Genomic DNA, 12672 nt, shown 5'->3' with positions numbered 1-12672 from the left:
GTTGCTCTCTTTGTGGTGACACCAATGAAACCGATACGCATATTTTCTGGGATTGTCCTCACACACAAATTTTTTGGATTGAATTCTCCAATGTTATCAATCACAATGTGCTCCAGGGTTTCTCTTTGCTGTTTACAGATGTACTGTTTAGCTTCTTTGATATACAAAAAGATAAAAGTAATGAATATTTTATTATTAACTTACTATTATTTCTAGCTAAATTTCATATTCATCGCTGTAAATTCTCTCGGCAAAATCCTTTGTTTATTGTTTTTAAAAAAGAGGTTCAACAGTATATCCAAACCATTTCATCATCGAAGAATCTTAAAGCACATAAAACAGTAAATATATTTCTTCTTTTTAATTTGTTTTAGAGCTTCTACGCTGTTTTATTTTATTATTATTATTATTATTATTATTATTATTATTATATATTTTTTTTATTTATTTAATCTTTGCTCTGTATATCAATGGTGCTTTGTATATATTATCACCACTTTGTATGTAAAATTATTTTTATTGTACTTTGATCTTGGCATTAAAAAAAAATGTATGTAAATGAGACGGTCATGGAAAGGGGCAGTTGCAAGGAGTATAGGTAGAGAAGGTAGAGGAGATTAAATACACTATATGAACAAAAGTATTTGGCCAATTCTTATCTCCAGTAATCCAAATGCTTCATTATACCAACACATCTTGGTCAATGCTGCCTAACTTTGTGGCAACAGTTTAGGGAAGGCTCTTTTCTGTTTTAACATGACTGAGCCCCAGTGCGCAAATCAATGACATAAAGACACGATGTGGAAGAACTTAACTGGCCCACACAGAGCCCAGAACTTAACCCCATCGAGCACCTTTGGGACGAACTAGAACAGAGATTGCAAGTCAGGCCTTCTCATCCAACATTAGTGCCTAACCTCATAAATGCTCTACCGCATTAATGGGCACGAATTCCCACAGAAACACTCCAAAATCTTGTGGATTTCCTAACAAGAAGAGTGGAAACTACTGTAGCTGTAAAAGTGGGACCATATATTGACCATATATTGACATATATGTATTTGGATATCATTGCAGTTTTGGCCAAATATTTTGTCCATACAGTGTTTTTAGGCTCAACTGTGCAAAGCAATGGGTATATAAGTGAATAAGGGAAAGCAGGCGGGGTGGAATGGGTGGAGAAGAATAGCAGGAGTGATTTGTGACAGAAAGGCTTCGACAGGAGTGAAAGGGAAAGTTTATGGGACAGTAGTGAGTCCAGCAATGTTGTACAGTTTGTTTACAGCAATCTCCCTATGATTTTCCACAAACTTATGATTGCACCAATTTAGGATCAAATTTGGACCAGAACATCCATAGACTAAAACAAAGGTTTTAGGACTAAACCAAAGACTGGGTTTATTTTATTCTTGTCTATTTCACACAAAATAGAAAAAAATGCAGCAAATGTATTTATATGTATTTATATATAAAATAATTTCAAGAAAAATCATTATGTTGTGTGACTGATTAAGTTGCAGTAGACCTTGGGTTTGTAAAAATGCTTTTCAGTAGTCTTCTGTAGTCTTTTTTTTTTAGTATTCTTACTATTTCCTTATTTGAATGGTCTCCTTTTTTTAAACACAATTTTATTTTTTAAATGGACATAGTTTTAGAACTCTAAAGTTGTGCTCCGCTAAATGAGCATAGCAAAAAGATATTATTAGATTTTAATAGGTGTTACATATTACAGTGTAATATTAAATCAAATTCAAAATTAATATGCAATTGCTGGCAAATGATGATAGGATTATAGATACGCCAAGGCTCACCCATGCCATTCATGGACCAAAAGCCAGCCCATCTGGTCCAATACAACAGAAAATCTAATGCAGCACAAATTATTAAAAAAGTAAATGCTGGCCAGACGGTACCAAAACACCCAATGCACCAACAGCCCAAGGGCTCTAACCCTGCCTTCAAATTCCCCAGATCCCAATTTACTCAGGCACCAATAGGATGTATAAGACAAACAAGTCCAACTTCAAACAAAGTCCAAGGGATTTCTAGTGAGATACGCATATGATTCACATGAGACTTCTCAAATGAAGACCAGGAAGATTATATCAAACTGTGGCTATTGGTTCAGGAAGCTATAAGACACGTAGAATTCCTAAACAAAGAATAAGCAATGAACAAGAACCAAAGATTTGCCTCTCTATCAGGTCTACTATGGTTTTCCTGTAGTTTATAACAACACTATAAGCAACTCTTTCTATAGGGTTTGCATCCCAGCAGGACTTTGTGTATTTTCTCTCTCTCTCTCTGTGCACCTGACTGGGTCTTTGCTTCATTTTTTCTTTAAAGAAAATAAATAATGTGTGTTCTACACCAACCCATTATGAAAGTTAAAAGTTGTGAAGCATTAAAGGGAATTACAACTGCATCAGGGTTTGTAAGGGCAGAAGACTCCACCAGACAGATTACACAATCCGTAACTGGGAGGAGACAGCTAAATTATAACTTAACCCAGAAAATTGCTCCACATAATTTGAATTTGGTTTTAACAACAGTGTTCAGGCCACATGACAATTTTCTAAAATAGATTATGATTCGTGAAGGATAACTAAGAATTTTGAAAAGTAACAGCAGTTTTGTATTTTTTTGTTTTTGTTTCAGAATTGCAAAATCAGCATGCCAAGTTGCTTCTACAATGGAAGAATGGGCATCACTGGCACATGGATAAATTTAATTAAATTCATTTCAATTTTATGTGTATAGCACTTTTAACAATCGTCATTGTCACAAAACAGTTTTACAAAAACAAAAGAAACTTATGGAAATGTGTGTGGAATATGTGAAAGCATGAATCGGATTGTCCCTGATGAGCAAGCCGAAGGCGATGGTGGCAAGGAAAAACTCTTTGGGATGGCAATAGGAAGAAGCTTTGAGAGAAACCAGACTCAACAGGGAATCCCTCCTCATTTGGGTGAAAAAGCCCTTGTCCCCTCACGTGGATGGGATAGATGAGATAACAATTACTGCTGCCACGGGATTTAAGAGAGTAAGTTGTAGCCCGGTGCTACTAATTATCAACCCTTGATTTATTACATTTATTGCATTAAATTTTCTATTCCTGTTTGGTAAACTCCACTGGCTAAGAAAGGGACACTGATTGGCTTACACTTTATACATAGCAACGCATGTAACTTATCGTAAATGAGACTGAATTCTTGTACCCAATCATAATGCAGAGGGCAGATTTATCTAAATAGATAATGTTTCCCTAACCTGACCTCAAACAAGGAAAAGGATACTTCTTACACGTCCATAGTCTCATAACTCTCAGGACTCTCAGAGCAGGAGTTCCAGAAAACAAGCAGTATTAATTGTTTTATCAAACAATGCAGGCTCCTTTTTTGTTTAATGTAAACTACCAAAGACTGCACAGCTTTGACTTACAAAGCACCACAGTGGTACAATTTGATTTCAGTTTAATTTTATTTGTATAGGGCTTTTAACAATTGCCATTGTCTATTTTATTATTAAATTGTTAAATTATTTAATTTAATTGTATAATAGCCTTTTTATAAATGTTCAGGACCCAGACATAGTCTCAGTCTAGTTTAAGTCGTTTCTTTCCTCACGCAAGTACCCTCCTAAAAATCTGACCAGGATCACCTACAATACTATCTGCTGTAAAAAAAAAAAGAAAAAAAAGAAAAAAAAAATGTTTTTACAAAAATCAGTCCACAGAATATTTGCCCCAACATCTTGAGCATAATGAAGATTTTTTTTGTCAAATGTGAGATGAGCCTTTGTGTCCTTTTTGGTCAGTAGTGGCTTTCGCCTTGGAAATCCCGCATGAATGCCATTTTTGCCTAGTCTCGTTCTTATTGTTAAATCATGAACACTGACCTTAACTGAGGCAAGTGATGCCTGCAGTTTTTTAGATGTTATTCTGGGTTCTTTTATAAGCTCCTGGATGAGTAATTTTTTTGCTCTTGGGGTAATTTTGGTAAGCTGGTCAAGTCAGCTTATTAGTAGCTTCTTTTAAAGTAGGTTATTTAATCCAATTGTTCATAAATTGTTTGGGGTATTTTATGAGTTCCTGGCTGATGAGTTGTGGTTGTGCTCTTGGAGTAATTTTGGTAGGCTGGCTTCTCCTGCGAAGGTTCACCACTGTTCCAAGCTTTTTCCATTTGTGGATAATGGCTCTCAATATGGTTCGCTGGCATCCCAAAGCCTTAGAAATAGGTTTTGTACCCCTTTCCATACTGATATGTTAAATATTTGTTTATAATCTTCTTGTTGTTGAATTTCTTTAAATTGGGCTAGTTTTTCAGTTATTTCAGTATGTTTCACTTTAGAAATTTTAATTGAAAACTGAGCTTTCATTTAAGTGAAATCATTCACTTACTCATCGTCTATACCGCTTTATCCTATTCAGGGTTGTAGGGCACCTGAAGCCTATCCCAGGAGACTTAGGGCATGAGACGGGGCACACCCTGGACTGGGTGCCAATCCATTGCAGGAAACACACACATATACACATTCGTTTACACACTACGGGCAATTTGGGAACGCCAATTAGTCTAATCTGTAGATCTTTGAACTGTGGGAGGAAACTGGATTACCCAGAGGGAACCCACTAAGCATGGGGAGAACATGCACACTCCATGCACACAGAGACGGGAATTAAACCTGGCTGGGAATTTAACCTGGACCCGGGAGGTGCTAAGTGAAGTTCTGGAATCAGCTGGAATCAGCTTTCCAGAAATTAACTCGGGTTATCTTTGTGTAATATTAAAATTTATTTGATAATATTAATGATTTAAATGTGACAAATATCCACAAATAAAAAAAAAATAGAACAGGGGCAATACTTTTTTACAGCACTGTATATGCTTATGTTTTTTAAATAAGCCATTCCATATGCTAACTGAATTTTACTGTTATATGCTAACTAAATTTTATTTTAGACCTCGTACATTTACAAAGTTTAATCTAATATATAATTTATTTGTTACAGTAATTAAATCATACTGTTTATAGCCAGCAGGTGGCAGTAAGACATACAATAGTGCACATTATTAAGTCGAAGAAGAACAAGTGTCATCGCGAGACGATGACGTTTTTAAAAAGCGCACATCCTTATTCGATTTGTATTCAATATGGATGCAACCGTTTCCCCCATTAACTATGAAGTGTACATGTGTATGAAATATGCGGTGATGTAAGGAAACCATTTTTGTGGTCGAGCACGTTTGACGCCTGTGAGTGGGTTTTGCCGGTTCGTGTTTTTCCCTTTTCCGTACGACAAGCATTTCCACGAAATATTAATGCAGTCAATGCCATCTAAACACAAACTGATCAACAAAGAACATCTCAGGTAGGCCCTTACAAACACTCAGATGTTACATTGATCTGTTTGATGTAATATGGTTCATCCTGTAGACTCGTACAAATGGATAATGGGTTACAAAACGTAACGTCTGTGGTAATGAAATGGTTAATACAGGTTTAGTGCAGTGCATTGGATGTGTTTATAACAAGAATGTCGACATTGTATTGTAGCTTTAACAGTTAATCCATAAGCACGACCAGTTCCTGTGGGCCACAATAGTATATAATTCTTCTCCTGCCAAAGTAGGTTGCCAAGTTGAACACTCGCACACGATGCTCATTGTGTTTCACAGTTTCACTTAGTGAACTAAGATTTAAATTGTCACGGCTGAAACCTAGTAGTGTAACATTACATTATGTCCTGCTTAGTTAAAGGGAAACCCGTGACTGACTGTCAGATGATGACAAGTTTCAATCTGAATGTAATTTTCCCTCCATGTCTTTAGCATAGGTCGACAATATTCACAGGAAATGTTCTCGCGGGTTTCACGCAAACCTGGCAACTTGAAGTAAAGACACAATAAGGGCACCAGGCAGAGATAAGCTCTTTACTTCTGGTTGCCAGGTTTGTACAACAGAGTCGTGACATAAATCGCCAGTTTTCCTTAGTATATATATTTTTTTACTTGTTTTAAACTCTCACATCATTATTTATATGTTTTACGGACACACACCCTGTAGCTCATGGAAGTACGGAGGTTATTTTTGCTTTGGCGATTAAGAAGCGCGAGATTAATAGAAGGTTGTCACTTCCAGGGGGGTTATACATTAGTAATAAAAATTTATAATTTCGTCTAGTGTACGGTTTTTTTTTCAAGACGATCTTGCTTTTAGCGTGCTAAAATGCAGGACTGGCAGTAAGAAGTGTAGAACTGGCAACCCTTGATCTACGTGCGGAATGCAGCCGTGCTTGTGGCGGCCATCTCGCGCACGATGCCGACGTAGCTGTGGTTCGCCCGAGATAAGATTTTCTCGACCCGCCCATACTATGACGAATATTTTTTTCTTCTTTTTGATTGGCTGTCGTTGGCTGTAGGGCTGGCTCTTCAACGTGGGCCGGTAGTGCGGTATAAAGGATAAAAGGTAGAAAATTCGAGCTGTGTTTTGGGGATTAACGGGGGACAAAGCACCGTTGAGGAGTCGCGTTTGTGTGTTTCTGAGCAGATTGAGAAAACCAGGTATGACTCAATCCACAAACACACACCCTCTGCATGAAAATCCGTTAACACACACCCAAAAGTGTTGATGTAAGAGTCGAGCTCTCACTCGGTTTTAATTAGTGCCAGTTTACTGAACTGAATTTCCCGTCGGGTTAATAAAGTTATCTGTCTATAAATAACGTGGGCTGCACCATGGGCTGGTTGTTGTGACTGAAATGGTGTTGTAAAGTTGCTCTTATTTCACTGTCAGTAATATTAAAATGCTAATTAGACTTTAAGGCTAAACATTAGACTTTACATTAGAGTACATTTGACTTGTTCTTTTTCATTTGCTTTGTCTTTATTCTATTCAGGTCTTTGCTTTGTCTCCTTGGCCATGACCTTTTCCCTTGGCACAAAAAGTGCTAACTGTCTGGTTATTCATATAATCTACATTTTACACTCATACATTAATACTCTGGACTTTCAGTGAGTTTATGTTTAAAGTGGATGTTGGTTAAATAACAGATGACTTGCAGTTTTCTCAGCACTCAGTCTCATGTGTTTTCTGTTTGCCGGCTTATTTTCATAATAAAAAAATGAAGTTAACTGTATAGCATGTTTGTCTTTAATCTGATTGTACAAGATTATTGATGGACCCGATTTGGTTATGTAATCATTTCTACATTTGTTGAAAAGGTTTTGTACCTAAATGTGGCTGGAACATTATGTACCCTGTGAATTTAGTCCTGATGTTGAACGAACACGTTTCCTTGTTAGAAAGAACAGAAAGTGAAACTTCGCTAAACTTTGTTTAAACACTATATTGTGATGAAGACGTTCACACGGTACTCGTGAACCATTTTCGCAGTATGCACATAGAAACTTTACATAAAAACTGATCTGTCAACTCAGTGTTGGCTTTGCAGCAGGTAAAACAGATTGCACATGATAAGCTTTTTTTTTTTTTTTTTTTTTTTTGCAGAATGTCTCCACCAGGAGAGCGAGAGAATGCGGCCCTGCGACAGTGTGTTCAGGCTCGGGCACAGCTGGAGGAGGCCATAGCTGGAGTGGTTAAAGCTGAGGCCCTGCTCAGGGGCAACTCTAGAGAGGTGAGAGGGTTTAAGTATGTCTTAAGTCCACTGCCGTCTTGGCACATGAAGCAAATTCTTTCATTCTTGAAAATCCTTCCTCTTTTCTATTTCTGCATTGTTCAGCATTTGTTTTTTTCACCTTCCTCTGTTGGTGGTTTCAGTATTTCCCCACCCAGCTTAACTCATCATTGGCTCCGTGGTATTTTGTGCTTTCTGCTGTAAACACAGTTGTTTAGGTGATCTTTATCCAGACACTGTGGCTAATCCATTGTTGTGCCGTTAGAGAGAGGGGGTATTTTTATCAGAAAAAGACAGCAAATGACGTGATAACCCGTAGTTCTCCCACACCCTCATGCATGCTGTATCATGTGGTAAAAGTCTGGTGTGACTTGTGTGTTAGCATGGCGTTACAATACGCCAGAGGCTTGGGATTGCTTAATAATTGCTACCTCGTTCTAATCCTTGAAGATTCATCTATGTTACATTGTTGACAGGTTTAACGTGACCGCTATGGACAACCATTGACCCTCCTCTTATAAAAATAGGATGTACGTGAACATTTAGCTTTGTATTGTGTGTTGCCTTTGACTGGTGAACATTACTCTCAGAGCAAATTCTCAAAAGCTTGGCTCAGTTTAAGAGTTATTAAATATTTTTTATAAACGCATCTGATCTGGAACTGGAGGAAAGCTAGGTATTTTAATAATTTTTTTTTTTTTTGAGTTTTTTTTCGTTGAACGATGATCACTTATTAGTTTTGAAGAGATGTATTTATTTATTTATTTGAGACAGTGGGAAATTGTAACAAATTTTATTTTATTACAGAGTAGAGAAAGCAGGGATTGTACGCGCTCTATGATTAGACATTGGACACTTTCTTTGTATGACTTACTTCTCCTTTTTTCTCTACTTATTTTTTGTTTCTGTCTACTCTAACGCTGTTTCTGTTCAGGTGAAATCTCAGCTGCACAGCTGCATCAGCAGACATTTGGAGACTCTTCGCTCACGTGAGGTTTGGCTTCTTGAGCAGATCGATTTGTTGGAGCACCTAAAGGCAGAAGCTCTGCAGCAGCAGTTACAGCAACTCCACTGGGTCAGTATCATTACTCTCAACCCTGTTAATATGGTATTTTTAAATTATTTTTAATTTTTTTATTTTTTTTTATCCTGTACTGATCAGACATTTATGAAACAATGAAGTTGTTTTTATTTTTGCATATGTCTTTGTGTGGATGCAGCTCCGGGGCCAGTTTGACATCCTCATCCATCAGCTGCAAAATTCCAACAACACCATCCTTGCCAGCCAGCTCACTAGCTGCTTGGAAAAGTAAGCCACAGCTCACAATGGATTCTTTCGAAGCCTTAAGTTTAGTGGCATGTTTGCTTCACCTGGCTAAATTATTGTTTTCGAGGCAGAATGTTTAATAGCAGCACTGTTGTGATTTAAGCCTCAGTTCTTATCCCCAATTCAAAGAGGCATGGAACTTAAATAACGTTTGTGTCTTGTTCAGGTTATCGGGTCTGAATCTGAGTCCTGAAGAAACCCCAGAGATGAGTTTTGAAGCTGATGCCCGCTCCTTGCGTCAAGCTATTACTTCTTTTGGCACCATTTCCACCCAGGTTTGCACTTTACATTTTTTTATTGAAACATACTCTGTCAAATTCCCTTCGCTTTTAATTGTTGGTGTGTTAAAACCCTTAAAGTTAAAATGAGTTTTAGGTAATTGGTGTACTGCTTTAAATGCTTAGAGTACCATGAGGTGCTATTATTAACTCTGGTGTTGTGTGTAAATTGACTTTGGCACTACACTGTGTACCTGGCTAACACTAAGAAAATGTGATTAGTTGCATCTGTGCGTTCATGGCACTCATTATTCTTTCTACATCAGCAGATGTTGAAGACCTCTGTCCCCACCCTGACCAGTCAGAGATCAAGCTCTGCTGAGGAGTCTTGGCTTGCACAGAACTGCCCCATCGCCACAAAGAGACAGGTTTGTCCTTTACGCCTGATGGGTTTCGGTTGCACAACCTGACATGTACAGCTACTTTTAGGTTTACCAGCTGCTCATGTCACAGCATAAATAGCCTCACTGTTGTGCTTTTACAGAAGCTGGATCAGGAGTGGGGAGGCCCACTTGCCGAGTGGCTGCTTACCAACGCCCCTGTGACCAGTGCTCCGATTGGATTCCAGTTCAGCAATAATCCACAGGATTGGCTGTTAACCCCTAAAGAGAATCTTCAGGTGAGTTCTTAAGGCAGGTTACATAGCTGTTGACAAATACTTTAGCTATCTTCCACTGATCTTTATATTCAGTAGCTAGTATTTTAATTTGTGATTTTGAAGAATGGTTAACTCTTTAAGAATGGTTGGAATAACGGTATTGAGTTATTTGAGATATCAGAGTTGAGTTGATCTTAAAAAAAAAAAGTAGACACTTGAGTAAAATAATATTTGCAAGAAACAACATTGCAACTGGAAACCTTTCAGTTTGGAAGCTGTTTAATTTGGCTAAGGTTAGTTTTTTTAGTTAGTTGTGTGTATATTGATGTTTATGTGCTGTTTAAGGAGTTATCAGGGATATGATGATTTACATTAGCAGTTTAAGACATGTCACTGTGAGAGGGCATATATGTGTCACTATAGCCCCGTGGGAAATCGAATGTGCTTGAAAATGACAGTAATGTACTGAGGGCTATTACAAATACAACATTATCATCAGCAGCATTAATAATTAAAAGCTATATTCAGAGATAGCTAGAAACCAAAATTAAAGGGAGGATGGGAAAGTCCAGTTTCTCCAGAAATTGTATCTAGTTTAGTTTACTTTTTATCAGTTCGGTGTGTTCATACAAAACTCATAACATTAGATACGCGTTAACATCATGTTCAGTTATTAGTTACCTGGATGTTTTAAATTTGTCAAGCTTAAGGAAACCGATACCAAAGATTTGTTACGTTTGTCCATGACTTCTGCCTGTGGGGACAAAGATTAATTTTCACTGGTCCCTTTTCTTCCAGGTACATCACCCACTTGTCTCCTTTGATTTCCAAAAGGCCTGGGGTCAACTCAAAGATCTAGAGGCATGGCTCCTGAAGAAGTCACCTGCACGTGAACGAACCAGCAGCAATGCCAGCACCAGCAGTTCTGTTTTCTCCATTGAGAAGATTGATGAGAGAGACCTCGAGGAAGAGGAAATTGAGGAGGTCCAAATGGAGAATGATGAGGATACTAACACTGAGACTCTCGACGACTGGCTCATCACCCCCAAAACCAGCAAGTGGATGGAGGCCAGCCCTGTTTCTGACGCAGATAAGTGGAAGGTGGTGTTCAAACCGTTCACAGAGAACTTCTGCACCAGCGAGTGGCTTGTAAAGTCTGACTGCGGCTCGTGCTGCACCTCACGTGTCCAAGCAGTGGAGATTGAGAACCTGGGCAAGCTCAAGTGTTTGAAAACACCCCCGTCTTCAGATCCTACTACTCCTATCACCCCCACTTCCACTTCTGCGCATCCTGATCCAGTGGAGATCTGGCTTCAGCAAGTAATTCCTATAGAAAAAACTTGCAAAGCCAATGAGACATGTTCAAGCTTTGCTCAGTGTGTATGCGACACCAACTGCGGGAAGGAGGCTCTGAGTGCCTGGCTGCTTAAAAAAGATGGCAGAGACAAGAATGGCATGCCGGTGGATAAGAGTGCCACCAGTAAACCAGCAATGTTGCAGCAGCAGGAACAGAAAGTGCAGGCCATCCTGGACGCCTGGCTCCATCCCAGCAAAAGAGTAGAAGCTCCGTTTCAGTCCTCTCTGTCAGGCTGGATTTCTTCATGCAAGCTGGTGGCAAAAGAGAAATCCACAACTGAGGAGAACTTGCACGTTAATTTGCTTAAAGATTCAGAGAGTCCCTTCCAAAAAGTTTTGAAATCTGAGAATTGGGTGTTGCCTGAAAAGAAACACACAGAGACCTCCAGCAAGCAGAAGGGACTAGAGCTAGACACTGAAGAGAACAAATGGCTCCTACGCAAGCGGGCCAATGCACAGGTAGGACGGAGGGTAGAAGAGTTGAAAAGGGCTTTGAAATATACTGTACAGTTTATTTAATTGTTTAATTATGTAATGTGACGAGTTTTTTCCCCCTTCATGTTTTACAGGATAGACTTCCCAGTGTATGTGATTTATTTTCCTGTCTCAAGCTTGATGGGGACAAGGAGAAGTGGCTGTATCGCACGCCCATCCAGGTGAGAGTTAGCACTAGTTATGGAACAGGAAATTCCCTAAGTATGTTTTGGTTGAGAATAGAATTTCTGCTTTATTTTGCATTAATTCAAATACCTTTTTTTTTCTTCCAGATGTGAAAACTGAACTGTAGTCAGCAATCCTCCGGTGAAGCTACTGATTTGCTGATTATTACACACACAATCTTCCGTTGCCTTATTTTTCAATTTCTATCTGATTCATGGTCTAACTCTATTTTAGTTGATCCGTAAGCACTTGCTTAACCCTGCACTCTCAAGAGAGAATAAGGCTTTTCAAGCAACCATGTACTCCTAAATTGTTTAATCAAAGTACAGAAAGCAATCCATACCAATATCTATATTATGTAAAATGAATAGATGAACCTGATCATCCTATGTGAACGGAAGAGCAGTGTAAGACTGATGGAGTCATGGGGTATAAATTTAGATGATTGGGAATAATAGAGCTATTTTTTACATATTACAGCTTATTGTACACCCAGAGAAGAAAATCTGGTTTATTGCCATATGTGTCTTTTAAATTAGGAAGCCACTCCTAATGGCTCCTGGTAGCGAATATATTCTGGATTGTTGACCAGTACTTTTCTTCTAGTATGGAAAGCTAAAATTACTTGCTAGAATTGCATCTAATGGTAAAGAGAGCTGCACATTTAAAGAAATAAGCACAACCATTAGGTAAACAGGCAGTACAGGTTTTATTCTAAATGTGCCTGTATGGTGTATACATTTAGACTGAGTCATAATTCCTGAATACAGCGTGAGTTCATTAGGAAATATGTTAAAGTATAACTGCTTGTCTTTTC

At 38.4% G+C, this 12672-nt stretch overlaps 1 protein-coding gene across 3 annotated transcripts; it reads left to right on the top strand.

Annotated features, from left to right (window-relative positions):
• Nucleotides 1–5221: 5221 nt before the first annotated feature.
• ncoa4 (nuclear receptor coactivator 4) lies at nt 5222–12328 on the top strand. 3 transcript variants are annotated; one of them, XM_053502395.1, is made up of 10 exons: nt 5222–5371; nt 7510–7636; nt 8571–8711; nt 8857–8945; nt 9130–9238; nt 9511–9609; nt 9726–9860; nt 10638–11654; nt 11765–11851; nt 11963–12328. In XM_053502395.1, exons 1-10 carry the CDS (start codon nt 5322–5324, stop codon nt 11966–11968), a joined length of 1860 nt encoding a protein of 619 aa, XP_053358370.1. In that variant the 5' UTR covers nt 5222–5321; the 3' UTR covers nt 11969–12328. The 3 variants fall into 3 exon arrangements, with proteins under 3 accessions (XP_053358370.1, XP_053358369.1, XP_053358371.1); XM_053502394.1 differs by having other exon boundaries at nt 9508–9609; XM_053502396.1 differs by lacking the exon at nt 5222–5371 and adding an exon at nt 6411–6563 and having other exon boundaries at nt 9508–9609.
• Nucleotides 12329–12672: the final 344 nt, after the last annotated feature.

Source organism: Clarias gariepinus, chromosome 8 (assembly GCF_024256425.1).
Source record: "Clarias gariepinus isolate MV-2021 ecotype Netherlands chromosome 8, CGAR_prim_01v2, whole genome shotgun sequence".
NCBI classification, from domain to species: Eukaryota; Metazoa; Chordata; class Actinopteri; order Siluriformes; family Clariidae; genus Clarias; species Clarias gariepinus.
The sequence above is the reverse complement of the archived record's forward strand: the minus strand, read 5'-3'. Positions and strand labels throughout refer to the sequence as shown.